General features: G+C 43.2%; 1 protein-coding gene across 6 annotated transcripts in view; it reads left to right on the top strand.

The window, feature by feature from the left end:
• The window catches only part of MFSD11 (major facilitator superfamily domain containing 11), a 34,097-nt gene extending 8,320 nt beyond the window's left edge, over window positions 1-25,777 (top strand). For 3 of the 6 annotated variants that reach the window (XM_075169896.1, XM_075169897.1, XM_075169900.1), the window contains 9 exons: window positions 368-426; window positions 2,725-2,866; window positions 3,715-3,755; window positions 4,853-4,918; window positions 6,984-7,109; window positions 7,693-7,821; window positions 8,100-8,274; window positions 9,300-9,435; window positions 10,777-15,890. In XM_075169896.1, the coding sequence (XP_075025997.1) occupies window positions 368-426; window positions 2,725-2,866; window positions 3,715-3,755; window positions 4,853-4,918; window positions 6,984-7,109; window positions 7,693-7,821; window positions 8,100-8,274; window positions 9,300-9,435; window positions 10,777-10,944 (1,042 nt within the window). In that variant the 3' untranslated portion in view covers window positions 10,945-15,890. Of the gene's footprint in view, window positions 1-367; window positions 427-2,724; window positions 2,867-3,714; window positions 3,756-4,852; window positions 4,919-6,983; window positions 7,110-7,692; window positions 7,822-8,099; window positions 8,275-9,299; window positions 9,436-10,776; window positions 15,891-25,605 lie in introns of those variants that run through there. The other 3 variants (XM_075169898.1, XM_075169899.1, XR_012676700.1) reach the window with 2 other exon arrangements.
• Window positions 25,778-26,195: the final 418 nt, after the last annotated feature.

Here is a 26,195-nt window from a genome sequence, read left to right as displayed (position 1 = left end):
CTGGGGCAATACTTCAGACAAGACACATGACTCTTCTAAGAAAGTATTACAAAATCATCTCCATAAATATGTCAGCTTTCTAACCTATATCCTTCCAAAATTAGAGAGAGAGAGAGAACTTAGATGCAGATTTCCTCATCTTTGCTACCACCTTGTGTCTTGATTGCTGAAAATGAATAGCCAGCATTATGGGGAAGAATCCTCTACTGTGTTTAAAGTTTTATATAGAGTAAGCCTGACTAGTGTCTTTATTTCTTTCACAATTGCACAGTATTATTTTTTGCATAGAATAGTATTACTGTGATGCAACAACTTTAATCTTACCACAAAAAGTGCTGTTCACCTTTGTTGTCCTTTTTGTTTACAGCTTGTTTTTTGGAAACCTCTATATATACTTTGCTTGGCAAGGAAAAACTCGCATATCAGGTGGGTATTGCTTGTTTGTATGGGAGGCCATCCTTTAAAATATGGTAGCATGAATAAACAGGTGAAATAATGAACTGGAAAGTGACAAGAAACTTATACGATAGCAGCCAATTTTTTTCCAATTTATTGTTAGATAGATTCTGGTTTTGGAGTATGTTTTTGATTCAGTGTTCTCTGGTACTCATGGTCCTTGTATTATGTAGTTTTCCTGCATGCAATGCACTTTGAGTACCTTCTTTTAGGATATTGTCTATGAAATTCTTCAGAATGCTAGTTTAGAATAAGGTTTTCCACAATAGCTACTCTGGGATTTTCCCTGTGCAGACACACTTATGCCAAAATACACATATTTTGGGGGAAAGCTATTCTGGAATGGCTATATGTTTAATATGCACGCTATCCTGTTCCAAAGTAAGTTCCTGGTGTAGACTCTCCTTCTAAATCAGATTGGAGACTGAGTAACCTATGAAATAAAGGAAAAGAAAGCAACACCGTCCCAGTTCACTTCATGGCTGCAGTAATCATTGTGCTGGCACAAAGCAGTAGCAAGACAGAGGTTGAGATGCACAGCTGGGCTGAGAGCGGGCGGCTGCTGCTTAAACTGGCAGCATTGCTGGAAGAGTGTGTAAAGAACTCAGTCTTCCCTACTTGGCATAGTTTATGAAGACTAACTTCCTACTGGGATTGAAATTAATACTATAGGTTTTTTCATTTGACATAGTGCTAAACTGGTAAATAGCAGGAGAGAGAACAGTAAACTTAATATTCTTAAGAAGCTGGATAGTGGTTGAGACTCATTGGTTTTGAAGTGGTGATTTCTACTTAAGTAAGCAAGGCGAGGTGGGGGGGTATCAGCTAAGAAAATGGTGAAAATAGAGCAAAATGTAAGACTTTAATTATAAAACCCGAGTATTGCTGGAAAACCAGCATTTTGTAAACAAAGAGGGTCGATTGTCCTGTTCTATAATAACTGTGAGAGTTTTTCTTTATTATATTGTTAAAGTAAAATACCTACTAGAATGGTCAATTCTTTTAACATTTAAAAGATGAGGGTACTTCTGCTGTAGTCAATCGGGAATAAGATGTTGATTTTTAAATGATAATTATCAGGCTTCAGAAATACTGCCCTGTTGAGATGAATAGTCCACTTCATGTCTCTGTTAGATCCATCTTTTCAGGTTCCCCACAGACATGGGCTTGGTAGCGCAGCACAGGTTAATTTTTAAAGGTCAGCTCCCATATTCCTGCATCTTTAACGCAAGGGCTTAAATGTTATTGAAAGTATTGGAGACACTTTGGATCTGGTGGCCCTGAAACTCTGTGCATTCTAAATGTCATTGCTCTTTCTAACCACAGAATAGAGCAACTAACTGTGAGGGAGTTCTGCTGTTAGATTTCCCCCCATCTTTAAATGTCTTGAGACTCCTCTTTACTAAAAAATGTTGGTATCAGAAGATCTGACAGTGTTTAAAAATCAATTCCTCCTTCCTTTTGCTACCTAAATGACAATTTTACAGGCATTGCAAGGTGAAGCACATACTCTCTTTTTGATTTGTAATTGTACACGTTATTTTTAGTTGATGTAGAACAATTTTATGTTTCCCTTTAAGCTAAAGGGGAAGTAAATACAAACGTAGGCAATATCTTCAGAATCATACACTAGTTCAATCACAATTATTAGCTGTTTCTTGGCTTTTTTTTTCTGCTTAATATTTGTAAATGGGCATGACTGACTTTCCCGTGCCAAACAAGTTGGTTAGTGCAGCAGAGCTCGTGCATAGGGCAGCAACGACCTTCCTCCAGCTGCACATTGTATGCTGTGTCAGTTAGGTTTCAGTAGTTTTAAGGCCTTTGTAGTTTACAAGCCTACTAGTTTATGATGTTACAGTGCTAATATTTCTGGTGCTGGTAAAGAGCTTTTTTTAGAAATCTGAAGGGTTTTGGGGTACTTCGCTGTATCCACTCTGAATTATAAAAGTCTTGAAAGATGTACTTTCTTCTGCTAATAATTTATGCACTTCCTTTGTTAATTGGCTCCTTCTTGGTCATAGCCTTTGCATGGCAGAAAATGTGAGTGACACTCTTTAATATGCCGATACTTTATTAGCATCATAAAACTGAGACAGGAATTTGCCAGCAGCTGAGTACCTTTTGCTCCATGTGGAAGGTAAGTTAGAAAATTAGTATGCATTTTAAATACTGTTACGTAGTATGTCTGTATGAGGTCTTTGAAGGTAATTGAATTGGTTTGAATTGCTTTTGCACATCTAGTTATGACTCTTCTTTGTTTTTCCACAGAGAGTGATCGCAGAACTGTCTTCATTGCTCTGACTGTTATCAGTCTTGTGGGCACAGTTCTGTTCTTTCTGATTAGGAAACAAGAGGACACAAAAGCTCCAGAGGAGGAAGATTCTGCTGATGAAACCCTGGGGGACAGCTCGTAAGTGCTTCTGGCAATAACATGTTGTCACATATACTCGTTTGTGCTCCTACTCCTCAATGGAACATCGTGCATTCACTTCCCCTCTGTGCTGGAAACAGGAATGTTATAAACAACTTGTAGAATTTACAGATTTAATAGAAAAGTGTCTATACTTCAACAAGTGAGAATTAATGTTCTTTATATGACATATTTTCAAGGGTGGAATGCAGTAACGCACATTAAGTTTTTACGTTAATAAGTAAGTGCCTTTGGAAAGATACCTTTTACCTCTTTTCTTCGTGATTATTATTAAACACGTATCTGCCTTTCATAGTCTGTCTTGCCCTCATCAGCCCAGTTTAAAGGCTGGAATAAGCAGAAATTACTCCCTTTTTATAGGTTATCTTTTACATACTGAAACATGTTTTTCGTATCTTCTCTAAATATATATATCCCACCCTGATAAATACATTAGAAATGCATAGGTACATAGATAGATAGATTCAGTACAGTTTTGCCTGAGGCATCAGTTTAAATATTTTTGCTTTATTTAAAGAACAATGAAAATGTTAGAAAAACATCACTAAGTATGCGAGTGAAAAAATGTTCAAAGCTAAAAATGCTCAGAAGAAAGATTCTGTTAAGCAGGTTCATTTTTGAACAGCATTGACTAGCGTAGAAAGCAAATAAATTTTGTAGCTAGTAGTTTAGATTCTCAGAAACTTTTAATAATATATTAGCGTATTCCAGTATATAGTGCTGGGCTAGAAAACATACAGAAAATTTGAAAAATTAAGCTGCTTTCCAGCATAGTGATCATGTGGTTGTTCTTGTTCCGTTTTGAACTAAGTCATTTATTTACCCAGGTCTGCACAAAACAAAATGACGAGAGCAGTGGCTGCCTTCAGTAAGTACTGTTTCACATAAGAGTTGCTTCAAAAAATATTGACATATCCTTTCCAGCTCTCCATAATTCTGCTGATAATGTGATCACAAATCACTTAGAACAAAAAATTTGTGAACAACTAAGTTTTTAAGAATGCATTTCAGTTATTCCACTTCGAATATAGACCTTCAGGAATGGCCTGCTTGGAAAAATGACTGCCAGGTGGCAATGGTTTTCAGACCAGAGATGACAGGACTGATGAGTTTTGAGCCTGATAGGAATTCAGTTCTCTGTGTGAGCATCTGCGATTTTGAGCCTAGCCAAAATGGGGCTTGCAACTGGAAAAGCTTGGGAACCACTGAACTAACCTGTGGGCAAATTACCCTTGATGTGTGATTGGTGTGAGCTGGCTGTCCACACTGCAGAAATGCTCCTTCAAAGTGGCAGCACCATACAAACAAAGCTTGACTGCAAGCGAAGAAAGTGAAGTAGACTTCACTTTAATTACATACTAGTATAGTCCAGGAGAAACTTTACAACAGCTTCCTTATACAGATGAGTTCAAAAAGAACAGGTCGCTACTTGGAAAAGTTAGTGCATGAAAGTTTAAAAAAAAAAAAAAATTCATTAACATAACAAGATAAAGAAGAAGTTACATGTTGTTTTATTTTGTCACCAAATGATACCAGTTAAAAACAACAATTTGAACTGGAGCATCTGCAGTTTCCATTGAAATTTGATGTGGTCTGCCTGTGACTGTTAAGTTTGTTTTGAGAATGTGGGGATCTTCACTGAGAATTTATTGATCCTTTTAGAAGACAATCGCCATGAACTGAGAGAAAGTACAAAAATATGATGAGCAGAAAAGTGTCTGCTAATTGAAAACTCTGTATCTGCTCTTTAATATTTCCCTCCTTGCATTTCTTACAAAAAAGGATTTCGGATAACAGCATTTCTTTCAAAGGGCAAGTCAGGGTTGGTTTGTTCAGCACTCTGTTTACTGTAATAAAGTCACAGTTTGCATAATTTTAACCTATTTTTGCAAAGAGCAAAAGAAAGTGTAGATTGTCTTAATAGTGTTACCAGTTATATTAATTTCCATTATTATGTCTTTACAGAGAAATCTATAAAGCTGAGCTTCACCAAAGAGATTCTGCTGCTCAGTGTTACAACAGCCTACACAGGTATGAAGCAAGCAGAGTATATAATCACGTAGCAGTGACAGGGCATTGTTTGGAATTTTAACCCCAGAGCAGGATTGCAATTCCATATCTCTGCAAACGTTACTTAAATATTTCAATTAACTTTGAACGAGTTATTTATGACATTTTAGTGTTCTGGAAAGTGTTTCTGTATGGGAGGAGGCATGCGCCTAAATCTGCAAATACTGACAGATGTAGTAATGCTTGGTTCAGTACAGTGCTGGGTCATCCAAATTGAGGGTTAGGCAAAATTTACATAGCTGGTTTTTATGTGATTTGGCATTGCACCATCAATAGGTTGTAGATTGTTTAATGCAATTGCATTGCATTTGAATTAAAATTATTTTTGTAGAATACACTTTCAGTGTCCCCTCCATTGAGGTGCAGGAGATTACCAACAGTCTTCATTTTAGTCTTGGTTCTATTGGGAAAATGTTTAGCTATTTTCAACTATTGTTGTCACTCATATTTGCTGTGGGAAGAGCTCTTTTTCTTTTTAGCAACTTTAGTTAAACCTGGTCTGCCATTGTTAGACCAAGGTATGAGTTGTAAAATAAAAATACATTTATTTTTGCCATATACAAAAGTGATTCTTCCACAAAAATACTATAAGATGTTCAAAATGTTACTGGGATCCTTCAGTGGATTTTGGGGAGGTTTCTTGCTCCTTATTTGGCTTCAGGTGTAGTTCTGTTATGATCAAATTAAGTTTTAGGAAGAATAGATGCATTTTCAGAACCTCAGCTCTGAGTCACTATTATGAAAAACTGTTGTTAGCTCTTGCAGGTGACACGAAAGACTTAGATGCGAACAAACTATAAACAGTCTGCCGAAGTTTGCAGTCAGCTTCTGGTAGAGAAATAGCAATAGTAGCTATGAAGTCAGCTTGCACCAGCCACTAATCTGAGTTACAAGTTATTTCACAGCATCCCCAGTGTTGTGTTAACACAAATTAACTAACTTGAATTCCTCTTAGATGTTTAGTGCAATGGGAATGTGAAGCAAGATAACAAGTGAAGGGAGTCAGTCAGGTTTTGCCTGATTAATCTGCAGTTTGGTCTTACGGTAGCAGAAAAAAAGTCAGTCCAGCTTGGAAAAAAATAGCTGCTGCCATCTGGTGGCTCTCAGCCAATATTGCCACTTTATGTAGGAAAATACAAAATCCTGTAGGGCCAACAAAAGCTTTTGTTTCCAAAATTAATGGTCGGATTGTTAAGACTACTCAAAGTTCATGCCTTTTTGAGGGGTATATGCAGTTCATATACCATGTTAGGTAGCCTGCTACTGGTAGACCAGGATATGGTGTACCATATTTTTGCAATAGCAAAAGGCAAAGGAGGTGAATTAGAAACAGTTTTATTTTTGAACCGTTTTTCTTTGTTTAAGCATAACACTTTGCATTGTTTTAAATATACTTTTTATTAAGAAACAGATATTTTTACACTGGTTGCTTATAGCCATGCTAGTTGGACTCAGCTATGTTACCTTTCCTCACAGTAATGGCAATAGAAAGAAAGAAGCGTTTTAAGCAAATAGCAGTTGTTCTTTTTCAGTTTTAGTTCATTATGTATGTATAGAAAAGTAGCAGTCCATTTTAGGAATCTTAACTCCTTATTGGTATTTGGGTATGTAGGGACTTTCTTAGGTATGCCATAACTTTGGGGAGGAGGGAATCTTACAGTGAAATTGTGCTTTATTTCTTCAGTTACTTTGTTATTTCACATGGCGCTTTTCATTTGGATGAAATTCCAAAGTTCTTGAAAAGTATAAACTGTATATAGGGATTGTGTCACCAGAAGCAGTACTGAACCTAAATGCATGTGACACTAATTAGTGACACTGTTTTTTCTAATATAGTTTTTGTAAACTGGCATAGGAGTATATCGTAATTTAAATAGTTTAAAGTTCCCTGTTTGCTTCTATTATGTTTACCTCATTTAAATATATGTGAAAGATACTTTAGGGGAAAAGAGCCTTTAGACATAATGAATTTTTTCATAACTTTCATAATAGTTCATCTGTCAATTTTGTTTGGTTTTTTCCAAAGGTTTGGAATTAACATTCTTTTCTGGAGTATATGGAACATGTATTGGTGCTGTGAATAGGTTTGGCAGTGAAGAGAAAAGCCTTATTGGTCTCTCTGGTATTTTTATTGGTGTTGGAGAAATTTTAGGTCAGTCTAAATTTACTACCTTATAGCCAAAAAAGGGTTAAGATGTAGTTACTCAAAATGTTTTTTGTATTTAACTGAACAGTGTCTTTCAAGCTTCCAGCAATGATTATGCAAACAAAACATGAAATATTAGAAATAAAACTGTCAACGTGGTTCCTTATTGCGCTGTGTATTATACTTTATGCTGTGTAAAGTGAATGTGGACTAGGACGTGAAATACTGATGACTGAGTCCTAAGATTTTGCATTCTTTTTGGGTTAGTGCAAAGAAATACGTAAGTTTAGAATGAAAGAAACACTAGGCTACAATGTTATTACGGAATTTTCAGCATTTTGATACTCTGTTTTTAAATAGTATTCTGTTCCCATTTTTATCAAGTGATGTCGTAACTATTTTAAATTTATTAAAAAATTATTACACCAAAGATTTTTTTCTTTAAAAAAGTTAGCTTGTGTTAAATGAGATCTGATATTTGAATAAAATTGAATACAGGTAATGTAAATGTAAGTGGTTTCTTTTTTTAAACACTGCAGTACTTAAGCAAAAAAAAATATTAAACACCAAACCAATCTTTGTTCACTAGCAACTTGGAGCCATAGAGAGATGCATGTTTTTCCAATTAAAAGAGCTAAGCGCAAGGCCATCCATTTTCACTTAGTAGCGTTGCAATACTGGAACAAACAGTGGCTACTGGGAGAATACATGCAAGAAGGTGAAGTGTCTTCATCAGCAATCATCTGATAAATCTCCTGCCCACGTTTCCCAGACATCTCTAGCAACCCAAAGGTTATGTCACCTGGCAAATGGGGCTGGCAGATCTGGCAAACTCCTTGGGACTGTTTTCATGTCTGTCAATCTTTCAGTTATCCAATATGGGGAAGTTTATAATCTAAGTTTTCAGCTTTTTTTTTTTTTCAGTATTTTAAGTTTGGTTCTGTTCTTTACATCTTCAGTTCTGATTTAATTATCCAATCTTTTCGACTCGTACAGGTGGAGGAATCTTCGGTTTACTGAGCAAGAATAATCGCTTTGGCAGGAACCCTGTTGTGATGCTAGGCATTGTTGTCCATTTCATAGCCTTTTATTTAATTTTTTTCAACATGCCAAATGATGCCCCTATTGCTCCTATGGAAGGAACAGATGATGTTGCTTATATGATGCCAAGGTACATAAACTTTTTCCTTCGGCTGGTATAACTCAAGATGTTTATAAACAGCTTGTTCCTCTAATAGAAAGCTCTTTGAAGCTGCTTTTCTGTGTAGTGACTAACTCCATAGAAAAGGCTTTCAGGAATTCTGTTTTTATTAGAGGTAGATATTCTACCAGTGTGCACCCAATTGAGGAATTTAAATGGTGTAAGAATAAAAAGCATGAGGATATTTGGTAGCAATTCTGTCACTGAGAACTGACATTCCTGACATCTAGTACGGTAGTGAGACCAGCAATTATTGTACTAAATGTCAGGAATTCAGTTTCTTTTAAAACAGTGTTGGGCTCAGTTTTACTGCAGCAGGGAGCACCAGCCTTGCACTGGTTTCCAATGTCTTTGAATGCTTGTTGTCAAAGTCCACTTGGTCTAACTGGAGCTGTGCTATGCCTGTCTCTTGTTATACTGCTGTACCGTGCTGTACTGCTCTGTGTTAGGGGAAGAATACAGGGAGCTTTCTTATCTCATTGCAACTTTCTTTTGGGGTGTATTTTTGTCAATTTGTGTGAAAATAGAGTGTTGTCAGTTTGTGCAGACACAGCTGCTAACTTGCAATTGAAAGTATTTGTGCCTGTGCAGGTGACTCTTCTTTATTTAACTGGAATATTTTTCTGGAAAATGAATTGGTATTTCTCTAATATTCCTGCAGTTGTTATGAACTCACCATGTGTGTCTGAGCTTTTAATCACTGCCTTCTGGGTTTTGTGGCTCCAAGCACCAAAATGAATTGTTCTAGCAGTTCTAATTCAGTGCAGAACTGACTGCAGGTAACAGTAACAGAAGTCTTAGCATTCAAGAAATTAAAATCTGATTAAACGATTCTTTTTGCCAAGCTAAACGTTCCCAGTTCTTTTCCAGTGAAATTTAAAGTTTGATAACTTTCTTCCATTCTCACTTTCCAAATAAGTCTGCCAAAAATAGTTTATAGATGTGTAAGCTGTTTGAACGAATGGCTTTTAAATTTGATTCACTTTCTCCTTCAGCAAAGAGGTGGCCATATTCTGCAGCTTTCTGTTGGGCCTGGGGGACAGCTGCTTTAACACCCAGCTCCTCAGCATTTTAGGATTCCTGTATTCAGAAGACAGTGCTCCTGCCTTTGCCATCTTTAAGTTTGTTCAGGTATTACATGACACAGCCTTTTGAAAGTATGAGTGTTGGAATGTTATTGAAATACTGGGCTGGGTTTTTTAATGAGCTGAGAAAAATTATGTTGTTTCTGCAAAGGATTTCAGCCTGCTTTTTTGCATTTCACAGGAGAGAAAAAAGTTCTTAGGTAGGAGTATCTTGATTGTTTAGCTTGGTGTGATTATATAATCGAACTGCTATTACTTACAAGTTTTGAGGAAAGTTAGAAGTATTGGGAATTGTAGTTTTAAGTCAAAAGGCTAGTACAGTTAACCAGACTTGGATTTTATTTAAATAATCATTTATTGAATTTATTTACTCAAAGAAGTCTTTGACAGAGGGGTGTGAGTTAAAAGAAAACAAGTTGTGTGAATAGTATTTGAAAAGTTTGTGGATGTTGTACCATATCACTGGGAGTTATCAGGTGGGCTTGCAGACAAAAGAAGAATTAAGTAATATTTATCTGTCCTTAAGTTGTCAGAATGGCAAAATAAATGCATCTATGCTATCTGGAGGCTCAATGAAAAGTCTTCATACAATATGAATACAACTGCTGCATTTTGGATAGATCACTTCACTCACAGGCATTAATCTTGTTTGGTACTGAACTTTCCAGGTCAAGATCTGTGTTGATAGAGGTATTGGTAGAAAAATGGTGGTGCGGAGCATTGAAACTGTTCATGCGTGGTCACACCAACAGCAAGCTAGTGCTGGGAGAGCAGAGGTCAGGGTGTGCCTAGTTTAAAAGGTGACAGGTGCTTGCTTCAAAAAGATTATTTTTTTTCCTTGTGCACTGTTCCATTTTTATATCATTCTCAGTGATATGCAAGACTTTGAGATAGACATGGAGTATAAAGATTCTTTATATGCGCTCTAATGCAAATTATACCTTCAAAAAGGATAGATTGCAAGTAAGCAACACTGCTTGTCAAAGCCTCTACCTGTTTTGATACAGAATAGTTTGTGATGCTGTAAAACTGGAAATAGTTTTCTGGATTTTCTCGTAAAGCCTTGGCAGTGTCGTTTCTAGACAAATGGCTTTCAAGTACCAGAGAACTGCACTTGTGATGCTACAAACACTTTTGTGTTCACTTTCTGCAGTGAACACTATTTAAATAAAAAGTAAAAACTACATCTGTTGTATATATCAAGACATATGTTGGGGTATAATGAAGTTTTAAGATAATATATCTTCTACAGAAGCATACTACTGAGAGTTGCATATTAAACTGTGTGTATGTCAGTTTGATAATCCTTGTATGGTAATACTAGCCTGGATATCTCTACTGATAATCTTTTTACATTGTGTGGTGTTTTTTTTTTTTCTCCTCTCAGTCCATCTGTGCTGCAGTTGCATATTTCTACAGCAACTACTTCCTTCTGCAGTGGCAACTGCTGATCATGGTGGTTGTGGGCTTCTTTGGAACAATTACCTTCTTTACAGTGGAGTGGGAAGCAGCAGCAGCTGTTGGTGCCCGTGGCTCGGACTACAGCAGCATTTGATCTAGATACCATGCCTCGTCCAATGTAAGGAAAAACACAGGCACATTTATCGTGACGTGATGCGAGAAGATGAAAAGATCAAGTTGCTGCAGAGGTTAAGATGGAGGAAGCTACTGCTAAATCACCATCAGTCAGTGAAACATGGGAGAAAAAAAATGCCAAATTTGAAAGGCTTTTTTCCTTGCTTTGATCAACTGAGCGTGGTATGCATGTTCATAAAATTCCGATATTAGAAAGGGAAGGAAATGCAGACATCTATGTATGAACAAGTCTGTTCTGAGACGTACCTTTCAGAACATAATTGCCTAACTTCACTCTACCATGCAGTACAGAATTACAGTTTCGTTTTTTCCCCTTAAATTATTTTTCCTATATTCTAGTTCTGCAGACACTTGAATTCTTGTATTGAACGAGTGATATTTTTATAAGGTACACTATATCGCAGAGTGTGTCTGCACAACTGAGAAATCAATTTGTCATTGACTTTTTCAACAATTAAGTATGTAGAAGTGTTTCTGTGGGAAATGTTGCCTTCTTATTCTGTATCACCCTGTTCCTTGCTTCCCAACTATTTGTTTATTAATGTTTCATGTGCTTAAATTTAATCAGATGCATGGGGATTTTTTTGAAGAAAGTGAATCAGGCCGTAGTGTGACACAAAAGACTTTACAAGAATTTGAATAAGTTACCCTTAGCCATCTTAAGGATGTGATCCTGAGATCTGTGAAGTATTGATAATTGAACAGTCTCTTGGTTCAGCATCTCAGAATTGAACTGTGTTGGCATAGCTGCTGGAACTTTCTCAGGGTAATGCTATATGAAGGACTGTAGGACATGGCTTCCCTCCCAGACTCCCAAATAGTTCTTTTGAGTTCAATGAAATTTTCGTCATAATCTGTGATGGGAGCATTGCCTAAGATACAACTTTTTGAAGTACAAATAGACTCAGAATGTGAACTGTAAGAATAATCTTGCAGTGTTTATTCTACTGCATAGTCTAAAATTACCTGAAACGCTTGATGTAAGTTGTTTCATTAGTATATTTTGGGAAGACTGTACTGTAATCTTATTCTGCCAAATGCGAAAATGAGGATACTAGCATAGTAACTAAATTTTAATCCAAAACTGTTATAGATGATATAATACAGGCAGTGAGTGCAACTCACCTTGATTTTATCTGTCTACATGGCTCTGTAGTACTTGCAGTTATGTTTGTCTGGAGGGCAAACAAGATGCAACCGAGAACATGTATGGAACACTGAGGTGTTTTTAGACACTCCATGTAGCTATTTCTAGAAAAGTACCATTTGCCAACCTTTCTTTATGCACAGTCAGAATGTTAATGTCTTAACTTTTATTTTACTTGTTTTTAAAGATGACTCAGTATGTGTCAGTAGCTCCTGCCTTCATAACTACGTAGGTGTACCCAAGGTTAAACTTGGTGAGGGAGTATGGTATCTCCTGTCACGTTTGCTGTCACTTTTGCTCTCACAGGGCACGTAACACACAACTCCCATGAAGCACAGCCCTCTTCCATGCCCAGTAAAACTGCAGAGAGGGATTATTTTACAGGCATATAGAAAGGGATTTTTAAATTCACTGCAGGCATTTGCTGTGACATCAGTAAGGTGTTAATGGGAGGATAAGAGGGCACCTGAACATTTGGCAAGCAAAGAAATCTGTGAGGACAGCCAGGAAAGAAAGCCTTGTGCATTCCCAGGAGATTTAATGAATGATGCAAAAGAAAATGAGACAGAACACACATCTGAGCGAGGGGTTACCGAAGCCATTCCAATTTGTCAGACAAACTGAAAAAGCATTCAGTATTCAATCAATACATATGATTAATGTGACTAGCAGCACTCTAATGCCTCTCTCTTATCCACTCCTGTTATCCTGTAATTTGAAGCATAATATTTTTATATACGGAGCACTGTAAAAGGTAGAGATGATAGGATGCTGCCAGTGATTAGCATTCTCTTGTTGCTACACATTTGTGTTTTCTCCCAAGTATGAAAAGGGATAAAGAGCTTTTTTTAAGATAGGGAATTACTGACTTTTGTCTCCAAACTCTTCCTGGGACATGTTTTCCCCTACGTAACGAGAGAAGAAAAACTTGGAAGTTCACAAGGAACAATTTTGTCTTACAGTACATGGGGGGGAAAATTATTCTTGGGTCTTGTGGTGATGAGTAACTTATAAATGCTTTTAAAATAATGCCATTTAATTGTAGCTAGGTTACAGTGCTCATGAGGTTGCTTTTTAAATTGATTCCTTTTAATGATGAACCTCTGTGTTGTTCATCTGCCTTGTAAGAATTATATCAACTATTTTATTAGAAATTAAAGAGAATTGCTAAGTTTATGTAGTTTCCAAAAGCATTTTGAGACTGACTTTCAGGGATACTAATGAACTAGGACTTGTGGATTTTCCGCACCTCTGAATCTGATGCTTTGCTTTTTTTTCTTTTTCTCTGTTCTGCTTGGTCTGACTCAATATCAGATAATGTTAGAAGGCTGTTCGGAACTATTTATTGGGTCATTAAAGTGAAGTATTATTGCTTTGTGACAAGTTTTACAAGAAATGAAATTCTCAAAACTGCATCATGGATAGCTGGGGTTTTTTTACTATTAACTATGTAAGTATTGCTTTTGACATTTGATCTTAAGAGCGAGTTCTCAGTTAATCAAACTGATGGTGACACATGGTAGCTTTTCACTTACTTATATTTCTTCAATTTGTCAGGAGGTGAAAAATCCACCCAGCTGTACACTATTGTTAGTTCAGTCAAGGTTTTTGGTATAGCAATATAAAGAATAGTAATGCTGACATCCATGTATGATTCCATCTCAGTCTTTTTATCAGCATTTATCAGCCCTGAGACTGCACCCCATTCATTTCACCTCCTTGGCCTTTGAACAATTTCACATTAATCTGAATTGGGAGCTTACTGTTAAATTAAGTGGGATTTGAAAAAAGGCTTTTGCTGTATTTGTGATATTGTGGGTTTGTTTACATTAGGGGTTTTATCTTTATAAGTGAAATTACACATTAAGTTGCGTGGGTTTATTGAAAAGAAGTCTTTCTTTCAATTTTTTTTTTCCTCCTCTTGTTCTTTTAGGTTGTTACTAAGGTTTAATATCTTGACATATCACATCCCCAAGTTTTTCCAGAGAGATGCTAAAGAGGAAATGAAAACTGATGTTCTTGACTCTTGAGTGCCAAAGAAGCTGCTACAAATTAGTCTTTAATGCATATCATATAAACATATCTATATCTTTGGCTTGCCAGTTGGTTTTCATTTTGATATATGAATGTATGGAAAGAGAAAATTTCTGCAACTGTAGACCTTGTTCATAATTAAGTGGTGTGCTTTTACTTCTGTTGCGTTAATCTTGTTAGGTACAATCTATGCTAGCAAGTTGAGATAAGAGATTAATTTATAAAACGTTCTTTATAAATAATTCTAACCTATAAATTTCTGCAGATACAGTTAAACTCATAAGGGATATTAAAAAAAGTAAAAAAAAAAAAGCCAACCAACCAAACAAAAAAAACCCAAACAAACAAACAAAAAAAAACACACCAAAAACCACCCAAAACCAAACCTTTACTGAGGTCCCTATCTTAGCAGAAACCCTCCTATGGTACAGTTATTAAAAACAAGTTGTCTCTTCTGCAGGTATAGTTCTTTCAGTTTTTGTGACCATTTTAAACTATACTGGGAAGAGAACTTCCTGGGGCACTTTGCTGGTATAACTTTATAGGAAAATAATTTAAGTGTAGAAAACCATAAATTCAGGATTGTGTGTCAGTTAACCAGACTTATGGAAATGGAAAGCTCCATTTGACTTTCTTTGAACTCCACAAACTTACTTCAGCTGGGCAATATGGTTCCCTGGACACCAACCTAAGTGCCAGTTATGAATGCCACAGAGGCATCTTGCCTCTCTTTGAAGAGTAGGTGTGTATGAAGAGAACCTCAGAGACTGTTTTCTAGGGCAATGATGAATTGTTTGCTCTCAGAATAAGTAGGAACCACCATGTTCAACATCACGCCCATAGACATAATACTCAACTTTGACTCGAATTGTGCAAGTATGTTATTTAAGACAGGATCTTACAATCATGACCGTAATTTTTCTAGTGAAATGCGTTTTCAAAGACTTTATCCACACCACAATTTTCCTTGGAAGTCTTGTAGCCCCGCTTATGCTAATTCAATGGCAGCAGTAGTTAATACCATATTTTCCTTGTTCCCTGGTCGGTCTTCTAACATGCTGGCAGAAACACTAAAAAATGGGAGAATTTAAAGATGGAGATGAAGTTGAGAGGTTAGCTGCTTAACAAGATACTTGCCATTCTGATATGACCATGCTGGTTCAGAAGCAAGGTTGAGACTCTGTTTGTTGTAGTTTTCGCAGATAAATTCAGAATGATGCTTTGATAAGTTTAACTTCAGAGATTGTGTTAGTACCACAGAGAAGCACTAATGAGAGAGCGGAAAAAACATCCTTAAAGTGCAATAGAGAGCAAATCTTGAACTGAGAATAATTCTCAGCGGGCACATGAAGGGGGAACTTTGTTCAGCTGAGTTTGGGCATTTAGCTGCTGCTGGCGTTGACTCAATTTCTGTTTGTTTCATACTTTCCCTGCTATCTTAGTTATTTCAGCTGTTGACGTGTCCTCCTCCAAGCTATCCTTTCTCTTTTGTTTACATTTTGACACTCTGCAGAAGTCTAATTTAAATGATTGAAACCTTTTTTACTTTAATAAAAGGTGTCTTTGGGTTTGAATTGGTGATAATTGAGAACAGACTCACACAATGGTTATCCTAATGAAAATGCTGATTTCAAGTGAGTGTACCCGACTCTTTACTATATTTCTTTTCATGGTCGCAGCCATGCCAATAAAAGTGAATCACAGACAATGTTTTTGTTAATATGCTTGTTAAGTTGTCAGAATTGCTCTTTTCGCTGTTTTAAACATCCATGCCAGGGGCTTTGGAAAAGGGAGACAGTCTTAACTGATGGATCTCGGAAGTGCTTTGTGCGACCTGTAAGGGCCTGCTTAGGAAAATGAAAATGTTTTGTTTAGTGCTAAATAGCCCTTTTGAACCATTTAATTCTAGTCATGGCATAGGCTAGTGAAATGTCTTGGGGAAATCAGGGTGGCTGCTTCAGCCCTAAATCGTTTTCTTTCCCTGTCCTGTTTGAGAGGCCATCTTAAGAAAACTGACCCCATTGTTGGGAGGAGAATGTGTCTCATGGTTTTTCTTTTCTTTTTTTTTTTTTGTGGGTTCTTCCAGTATCCTTTCCCATGACTTTGGATATTTTTCTCTGAACTCGTGTGTTGTATGTTTGAAAGACTCCACAAAATTCATCAGAATTGTGGAGTATTTGGGTCCTGTTTATCCAGAACTAAATGTAGATGTGGAGGGCTATTATCCAGTCGGAAACCGTGTGGCTAAAAGGCACGATTCAGTCCTGGCTTCACACTGCGATTAAAGGGCATGGAGGGAGCAGCAGGGAACAGCTTTGCTGGCTATCATTTGGCTGGGTTGTACGTGAAAGAATGTGATTGCAGAGATGAAGATGCCGAGGGAAGGTAACAAGTGCCTCATGCAAGGAGGCCAGTACGGACAAACTTTGCCTGCTGCGTTTTTCCCTCGAGATTCACTAATTTGCGGATTCGTCAAAATCCACTGTGGTTCCACTAGCATGATCTTTGGATGGCCTTGGTATTCTGAATAGAAATTCAATAGCCGACTGTAAAATCCTTTATATGAACAAACAGAAAAGAACCTCGCAGGTTAGCTTTCGCCGCGCACAGCCCTTTGAATCTTTGGATAAAAGGACGTGTAGGAGTTTGCACTTCAAAGTTAGATCATGAAGGGGGAAAAAAATAGGAGGCTTGTGCCTTAAATGAAAAAAAATCATTCATTCTGTCATATTAAAGGGAAATTGCTATTTGTTAAGGTCACTTAGTGAAATTAGCTTCAATTAAGCATCCTTACTAAATGCAATGGTGACTGCTTATTGTCGGAGCCACTCATCTTGTGGTAATGCCTGACCTGCAGAGTTTATGATTATTAATTTTTGTAAAAAAAACAATTACACAGATAATAACCTGTTTAAAAGAGCCTCACCACCATACATCATTACTTGTTCTGTGCTCGCAAAAGTCTAACTGTGGTACAGAGCGTTTGTTTAACTGCTCCAGTGCTGAATGATCGTGCTAAGGAGGTAAAGTATTTCCTCTGTAGGGGAGGGTGCTCAGGGCTGGGTGCTGTGCTCCTCTGCCGTGGGACTGCGTGTCTGGTGCTAAAAGCGGGGGGCAGTGGAAAGAATCGCAAGCTGCCACCGTGCCTCTGTCCTGTTCAAGCAGCGTGATTGACGGAGGAAAACGCAGGTGGAGGATAGCAGTGAGTGCTCAGCCTCTTCCCTTGCTGAAGTTTCTCCAAATGCTCATCTAAAATTCTCAGACTAAATTTCTAAACCACCTTTCTTCCCATTATACGTATTCCTATGAAATAGCTGTGTAGGATATAAACGCCCACTGTCATGTATTCCTGTGCTCAGCTTGACACAGGGTAAGACCAACACATTCATCAGCTGGCGCTTCCATAGGTGTGTTCTCTGTGTGCAGGTGACCCGGCCTCGCAGCAGACGAAGGCAGCTGCCCTTCCTCCCCGCAGGGCTGGGGTTCCTCCTCTGCCTTCGGAGGCAGCAGGCTAACGGTGCGGGCGGGAGGCTGATGCTCTCCGCTGGCGTGCCGGGGCACACGGCGGGTAGACACTAGGCAGTGCTAAGCTCACCAGTACAACGGGCGCTTGTGCTGTAACTGGAAGGTTTGGAGAAAATACGGCATGAGCGAGACAGTCTGAAAAATGAGTGTTCCAGCATTACATTCATATGCCGTCCTTACTGCGGAGTGAAATAGAGCAGCAATCACAGGCAGATCTCAATGACATTTATGAATAATTATAATAATTATACTTCATAAGCGCTTAATTCTGCAAATTCTCAGACGTGTCGGTAAGACACGAAGCGCTGCCCTTTCGCAGTCAGAGGCAGAGGATGGTGGCCGGTGCCCCTGCGGGTGTTCATCAGAGTCGGTGTGGAGCGGCGCTTGCCTACGCTTCGTGCTTTCATGCTAGTGCTGCTGTGGATTGATATACGCATAAAAAATGACTGTAGAGGAAGGAAAGGGCATTATGCACGCTGGGTTTCCTTTCATGCAGAAAGCAATTGGGTTTAAAAGTTTGCTAGCCGGTAAGAATATTTATAATGTTCTGCAGCAAACAAACAAACCACCAGTCCCAGGGATTGGGAGGGGAGAAAGACTTGAAATGCTGCAACGCTGGAAGCTGGATAAGACACCTTGGCACTGAGGAGATCCAGGCACATCGAGTAATGCTATTAGTTAAGGAAAGTGCCTCTCAGGCTCAGTGGAGAAGGGCCAGTGGCTGTAGATAGCCCTCAGATGTTCACAGGGACTTTTCCCTGCTGTGGGCTAGCTACGAGCACGTTTGCCCATGGCCATTTCCGTAGCTCCAGCCTGCCTGGCCACCTTGCTCTAATCCCCTGCTCCCCTCTGGAGCTGTGTTGAGCTCAGTTCCTTGCCATTGGTCCTTGTTTAAGCTACGGAGTAGGTGCATGTCCATACCCGGCCTCTTACTGTGTTGATCCTGACCAGGTCTTACTGATGTGACTGACAGCCTTGGCTAAGCGATGGCTGGCTGGGGCTAACCCTGGCTACTGTCACTGGACCTCGTTCGGGTACTGTGGCCCTGTGCCCTTGCTGGTGAGGGCACCCTTGGCTTGCCTTGCAGAGCTGTCACTTCTGCTGCTCCTGGGTGTTGAGCAGCTCAACCTGCCTTGATAACCGTGAGTGCTTGGGGACCTGGTGGGTCTGCTGCGGATGGAGCTCTGGGTTGATGGATGCATGCCGGGGGCTGTCACAAGGCTATGCACAATCAGACCTTGTTTTTCACCCACCAGGAGCTTTTTTTTTTTCACCAGGCAAGTGAAGTATTGCTTGGCATTCATGACTGGGCTGGGGAAGGGGCTCCCAGGGCATAAGCTGGTTCTGCTCAGGCAGTTTTACACACCCCAGACCAAACTCTGAAAAGAAAAAAAAAAACCTATGGATCTCATTCTGCTTTCCAACACCAGCTCACCCCCACCGTGGGTCTGGATTCACTGCAGGATCAAAGCAAAGGATCTCGGTCTGAGGGAGCCAAAGGCTGTGGCTACTGTGGCCGGGCGAGATTGGTGAGAAGCAGAGGTGAGTGCGTAAACGCGTAGAAGGAAAACAAGGGGATTATTTTTCATATTTAGGCAACCGGGAGTTACGAAATGATGTGTTGATAAGTAGCGATAATGAGGGATCAATAAAGCTCAGATCCTGATTGTCCGTGAAGCTGAACCCGTGGGCCAGGCTTGTGCAGAGCGCGGGGAGGGCTCTCTGCGTCCGCCTCCGCCGGCTCTTCAGCTCGCAGCCTGCTGTGATGTGGTTTGCTTTTCCTCTGTGTGTGTGTGTACATGTGTCACTTCGTTTTGAGAGGAATGAAGGGTCATGTTGCACCATTAAAAATTAAACTTCTTTTCAGATGGTGATGAAGTCTTAAGGTGGTGGGGGCTTGGGCTGCAGGGAAAGGGAGCGGGAACACCCTGGTAAGTACTAAGCAGCTGAAAGTGCAGTTTGATGGTCAATGTTTTCACGAGAGGCTATAATTAGCAGGAATGATAATGTTCTTGGGTCACTGACTGAAACTCTCAAATGAACTTGTTTTGTCTCTGGTGGAATTAAAGGCTTAGGATATCGATAATACTTGGATGTGGAGACTGCTCAATATTTTCCACTGCAAAGTACTGCTGTGAAATACTTGGTTTGTTTTTCCTCTGCTAATAAATTCCTCCCCCAAAAAAACTTCCTGCAGGAGATAAATATTGCAAAACAGGAGAATTTTGAAACGGAAAGTGAAGCAGTATGCCCGAGATGACAGGCGTCCCAGCTGGAGCTGGGATTAGCCGTTGGTTGCTCCCAGTTAATCCAGTTTGCAAATCCCCAGGCAGCGCTGCTGTCCTGGGAGCTGCTGGTAGCTGTAAACAGCTCTTCCTGCCCCCATTTTGGATGTAAAACACTGTCCAAAAACTTAACGCAAGCTTTCCCGTCTGAGGCCTGGGAGGTGGGAAGAGTTAATCTTGATGGGATGGTAAACTGAGGCAGGCTGCGAGTGCTCGAGGGACTCGCTGGTTTGTGAGGCTGTTGGAGGACCTGCAGCAGCAGAGAGGGGGAGAGGCTGGCTCGTCCCCGCCTGGCTCCCGTCCTGGTTTTGCTGGCCCGACGGCTGCGGAAGAGGGTGGGCATCCGGCCTGAGCGGAGGAAGCTGCGCGGGTCGGGGGAGCGGCGAGACGTGCGCTGTATCCGCTCTGCGTTTGGCGGTGCTGTGGGAAAACCTCTGCGGAGACGCACCTCGGAGCGGGCCGCCGCGCCCGGGTGCTGAGAGACCCGTGGGTCTTGCTGCCTGACACGGGCGCTCCCCGTGCCGGCTCTGTACGCAGCCGGTGCGTTGCCTCCGACGTACCCTGCGGCAGGCCGGGCGCGTGCTGAGGGCAAGGCGAACGGGCTGCGTCCGATTTAACGGGCAGGAGCCGAGGGAGGCAGCCCGGGGCTCCCCAGCCCAGCCCCGAAGAACCCAGGCTCCCCACACGCGGGGTCCGGCTCTCGGCGCAGCTGCAGGGGCTGCTCCCGGCTGCTCCCGGCCGCGCTGTGCCCGGCCTCCCCGGGGCCCTTTCGGGTCTCTCGCTCCCACCGCCAGCAACTGGCTTTCAATTAAATCCAGCTCAGGTCAGCTCTTGACAAGCAGCCTCCCTTGTAACTCGAGGAGGTTACCAGCCAGCAGATCCTGGAGATGCATCTTAAAAAGAGAAAGGCTTGAGCTGGGAGCCAAGATAATTTTTTTTCTTTCTCTTTTTTTCTTTCTTCTCCTTCCTTCTCTGTAGCAACTTTTTCTGCAGAGCTGTGGCTCGGGTGGGAGGTTGTGGGCACCGAGGTGATAGAGTGTGCGTAATGCTAATTAGCTGTTGTACCTGCAGCACTTCCAGCATGTAAAACCCTGATAGACCCAGCTTAATTAATGACCACAGAAATAGCAGAAGGGCTCTTAGACCTTGTGCTGGGGGATTTAAGCCAATTTCTAAGTACTAGAAACCAGAAACAGGCTTGAGTGAGGGCAGGTTGTCCCATGTGTTTGCAAAGGGTTTCCTGCATCCTCCTGAGGCGGCCAGAGCAGCTGCTCTCAAACACGAGCTCTTCTGATGGTGTTTCTGCATTCATCTCTGTGTCAATAATTATAATCGCCCTCTATTAATAAGAAGGTGCTCGGTGCTGTACAGCAGAAATGGAAGATGTGTTTTTCATTTTATAACTGAGGTCTCCGAGGCATATTTTGTACGAGGCAAAGGAAAGGAATGAAGTGATGCTGTTTGCTTTGAGGCACTAAACGTGAGCAGCCCCCTTCTGTTGTCACAGGGCATGAACCAGGAATCGCTGATGGGCGGGAGAGGAGCTGGGCCCCCTGGGACGAGCAAACTGGCAGTTTTAGTTGCATCAGCACCCAGGTGTAAAGGTAACTCCTTGTTCCAGCTAAGAGTCAGCAGGAGCTGCTGTCCCTGCTTGAATGGCTGTGGGGGCTGCAGGTCCCGGATTTGGGGTCTGCTCAGGTGTGGAACTGGGAGAGGTGTGGGGCTGACCTCCTCTCCGCTGGGAAGGACTGGATTTGGAGCAAATCCTCCTAGCTGTGGAGGAGAGAGGTTTGGAGAGGCAGGAGGGCAAGAGGGACACAGGAGGGGACAGGGAGATGTTGTGGTACTGGTGGGAAATTCATGGTAAGGGGGTGGTGGAGGAGCCGGTCTGGATGTGCATTTGAGGATGAGGTTGATCCTGGAAACTTCCCCTGCTCTTTGTGGGGTGGCAGCTTTGTCCTGTTGGTTCAGGAGGGGGATGAAGAGCCTCCGAGTATTATCCTCTGAGGATATTGTGTGGAACGGGAGGTGCTTTGTGGTATTTCTGCATTTAATGTGATTCATCAGCAGCCTGGCTGGGGTAGGGGGTTCGTGCGTGACCTGGGTAGCACCTTCACCCTCTGTGTGACCGCACAGGCGGCCAAGCTCGGAGCAATGAAGCTGCAGGGTCCATGCTGGGCCTCGGGCACAGGAGACGAGTTCCCACCTGCCTGCCCCGCTTTGGGCTGGGGATGTGTGTCCTGGTTTCGACTGGGATGGAGTTAAATTTCTTCCTAGTGCTGTGTTTTGGATTTAGTATGAGAAGAATGTTGATAACACACTGATGGTTTTAGTAGTCTCCTAGTCAAGGACTTTTCAGCTTCCCATGCTCTGCCAGGTGCACAAGAAGCTGGGAGGGACATAGCTCATATATAAATAGGAGGCGTGGCCCGGGGAGAGGGGTGAGCAAGCGGCTGTGTGGTGTTTGGCTGCCTGCCGTGTTAAACCACAACAATGTGTCACAACTGCGCAGCGGGAATCGGTCCTGTCCCTGCGGCTGCTGCCTGACCGTGGGGCACGGTGCCTCCGCGGAGCTGCTGACCTCCTTTGCAAAGCACCTGCAGACGAGCGGGTGGAAATCAGCAGGTGCAAAGAGCCCAAGGGGAGCAGAGGAAGCTTTTTCTAGCTGGCTATGACTGGCAATAAAGTTCTGAACGTGGCAGCACCTCTCCTCCCCAAGGCACCGATATTCCACCAAGCTGGACCTGCAGCTGGGGCAGCCCGCGGCCGGGGTTAGCTGAGCACGCAGCGCTCGTGTCGTCCCCTGCTAGGGCTGGTTTGTAGCAGCACTCGCTGGCAGAGTTTATTGCTCTGTAGGGCACGTACAGCTGCTGACACGCGTTTGGCTTCCCCCTTATCTAGTGGAGAGACAATTCCAGCCTCTGTAATTAATGAGGCTCTCCTGCCAGGGTCTTGGGTGAAGCATCAACACAGGAAATTGGCCAGGCTAAGTGGTGTCTGTGCTTGGATCCCAGCCGTAAGGCAGACCTTAGCCAGCTGAGATGAATTGTGGCTTGGTTGCTGAATTCATTTTTCATCCTTGGGTCTGAAGACAGACACAGGAATGGCTTCTGTGCAATCTGAGCTGCACACTTACACGCTCCTCCTCTGCCTGGGGCCTCATCTGTTGCAAATATCCCATGTGCAACATGGATAAGAAAAGAAAGAATAAGGCTTGTTGGTCTGTATCCCTGGGGGTTACCTGTGCTTTGGTTTTGCAACGGCATTCGGGGACCGGACAGTCCAACACCACTCCCCAGGGAGGTAAAGTTACAAGATAAGGGGTTAATTCTCGGAGAGCAAGCAGGCTGCTAAAAGGCAACACGACTGCTCTGATCCGATCTATTAATCTCAACAGCTCACCCTGGACGTTGGTTTTGAGATGCTGTCAGGCTCCCAGGCACAGTGACGGTGTGCGCCGTGGCCATCGTTTCCGAAAAAGCCAATTTAGTTAGCTTGTAGTGAAGCAGTGAAGATTAAACATGCAGCAGGCTGCTTATTGTTCAAGGAAGACGCCTGTTCCTGTTCCCCCGTGCTCGCCTTTTGCATCCTTTTGTATGAACCTGGGTTCTGGCCAAATCCTCACCGCTGCCGTTGGGGTCAGCTGTGAAACCCTTCTCTCGGGCTGGCTGCCGCTGGGCAGCGCAGATTTATCGCGTGAGCACAGAGAGACGAATAAACGACTGTTGAGTTGAACTGCCGATGCTTCGGAGCGCTGTCCGTACAACCTGGGCCTAGGCTTTCCGAATGCCGTTGCAATACAAATAATTATGTTAATGTGAAATGGCAGGTCCTGTCGTGCAGAGCTGTGCCATGGGTCAGGGGGTTTTGTTGGGGAAAATGAATGTGCACTTCAGTGGAAGGGGGAGTTCTGTGCTCTCACTAGCCAAGGGTTTGTAGGTCAGCAGCAAGGTCCAAAAGCACGGAGCAACTGCAGCTGATGAGAATTGCTGGCAAAGAGAATTGAGAATCCATCCAGGTGGGGTGTCTGCTTTATTTTCACCTGTTGTGTTTGCTTTGGCAGGGAGCAGGGGTAAACTGCGCTGGCCGGGCTGGGGCACACTCGGGACGGGGCTCTGGGCAGAGCAGATGCACGGCCAGCGCTCCCTTCCCCGGCCGGGGGCTGCTCCCGGGGTGCTCTGGCAGGTCCTGAGGTCGGGGGCGGAGGGGGCTGGTTTTGGCCTGCGCTTTTCTCCCCAAAGCCAAATACTCTCCGAAACGCCTGAGGTCAGAGTGTGGTCTGGCTGGCGGCACAGGTCGTGCGTGGCTGCGCCGCTCCGCTTGACTGCACAGCAGTGCCGAGGGGACAGCCCTGTCCCCTAGCAGCAGAAAGCAGCAGCAAAGCCTTGTGCCCGTAGAGGAAACGGGCAAAAACTCCCATGGTGGACTTGGGGTGATGAATGTGCGGGTCCCTGCTTTCCTCTCTCTCCTTTACTTTCCCTGTCTCTCGTCTGCCTCCCCCATCACTTGATCTCTTTTTTCCTTGCTCCTTCCTTCCCCTGTAGCTACTGCTTGGTAGGTAGCTGTGGTCACAGCGGCCTCGGAGGTTCCGCAGTGTCACCCCGTGCCATGTCCACGTGTGGTACCGGTGAGGCGGTCCGAGCTGAGCTTTGAGCTCTGAATCGCTAGTCCTGGCTCCTGCGCTGGCCTCAGAGAGGTGCCCTGGGCCAGGTCTTGGCTTCCGCGCCTGCAGGCTGGGACCCTTGCTAAAACAGCCCACTTCTGGGGCAGCATGAGGCGTGCTGAGTGGATCACGTTCGGGGAAAAACACTTGAAAATGAATTATTCAGACTTGCTGGCCAGCAACGTGCAGCTTCAGTAGCTAGCTCTTCCCAGGGCTGGGAGCGATCCCTGCAGGAACAGCCCTGCTTCAGGGCTGCGGTCGGACAGGGCGGGGGCAGGCAGGGCTTCCAGCTGTGCTGCCTTGCCCCCGGGAGGGGAACGGTGTCTGCTGCTTCCCTGCAGCTCGGGGGGCAGCCGGGAGCAGGCGATGCTGCTGGAAGCGCTCGGTTATTTCTGGAGACTGTAAGGTGAGCGGGAGCATCCGCCGCCTCCGCAGGAGCTGAGCGGAGAGGCTGGCCTGCCAGTCAGACCCAGCTCCCGAAAACCCGTGGGCGTTAAAGCCAATCCTTCACCTTACTGGGACATCACCGTTTCCCCAGCCCAGGGAAGAGCTGGGCTCCTGCGTCCCATTGCAAGAGCAGCTGAGAGGGGTTTGACCCCGGGGAAGGGCTGTGACGGTGCTGGGGACACGGGGACACGGCCTCTACCTACAGTTTCCTCTGCCCTGGGTGCCTAACTTTTAAGGTGCTTTCGTTTGCCCCTGTGGGCAAATAAGGACATTTTGGAGGCTGTTGGATGGCTGGGCAAGGACTGCAGCAGCTTCCCATCGCATCGAAGAGCTGCCAGCCCACCGCGAGGGAAGGAGAGATCTGGTCGAGTCCCCCGAGGAGGAAAGATGCTGAGTGCGTTCAGATGGGGGGGGGTTTAAGCCTGTGCATGCGTGAGGGAAAGTGCATTTTGCAGAAGTAGCTTTTCCTGGCATTGCAGTTCATCTTGTTAATAAATCTTCTGTAACACCTTCCCGCAGAGCCCCTCAAGAAATCGACTGACCGGGAGAAAGTCGAGATCAAAGATAAGCCTCCTGATCCATGATCAGCAAATGCAATCAGACTCTCCATCTGCTACCAGAGGCCCCCGCAACCCGGCAGCTGGGAGCCAGCCCCCCGCTGCCTGCCTGCACAGATGCTTGGGCACCGCCGCGCCTCCGCCGGCCCCTCTCCATTCAGCCTGGTGTCATCCTAGATTAGATCCTTGTGTGCCAAGGCTGTGCCTCCTCTCGGAGGGAGCCAGGTAGGGCTGACGGGCTGAAGCACACGTACGCACCTTGGCTGAAAAACAAGCGCCGGGTGGTTTATAGAGCCATGTCCGATTTAGTGCTGTGTGCTCCGGTACAGAAATAAGAGCCCTCTCTTGGCCAGAGTTGCTTTTGAGAGTGTCTGTGGAAGGAGGAGACAGAGAAATCCTTATGGTGGGTATTTATTAACGACGTGGGTGGGAGTGCTTGGTTTCCTTTCCCCGTCCCTCTGCGCGTGAGCTCAGACCCCTTCGGGGGGAGCCCTGGGGCGTGCGGCTGCGGCACGTCGGGTCGCTGTAGGTGCTCACTGAGGGGACGGTCCT

This window comes from Calonectris borealis, chromosome 20 (assembly GCF_964195595.1).
Source record: "Calonectris borealis chromosome 20, bCalBor7.hap1.2, whole genome shotgun sequence".
NCBI lineage: Eukaryota > Metazoa > Chordata > Aves > Procellariiformes > Procellariidae > Calonectris > Calonectris borealis.
Note: the sequence above shows the minus strand (reverse complement) of the source record. Positions and strands in the feature narration are given on the sequence as shown.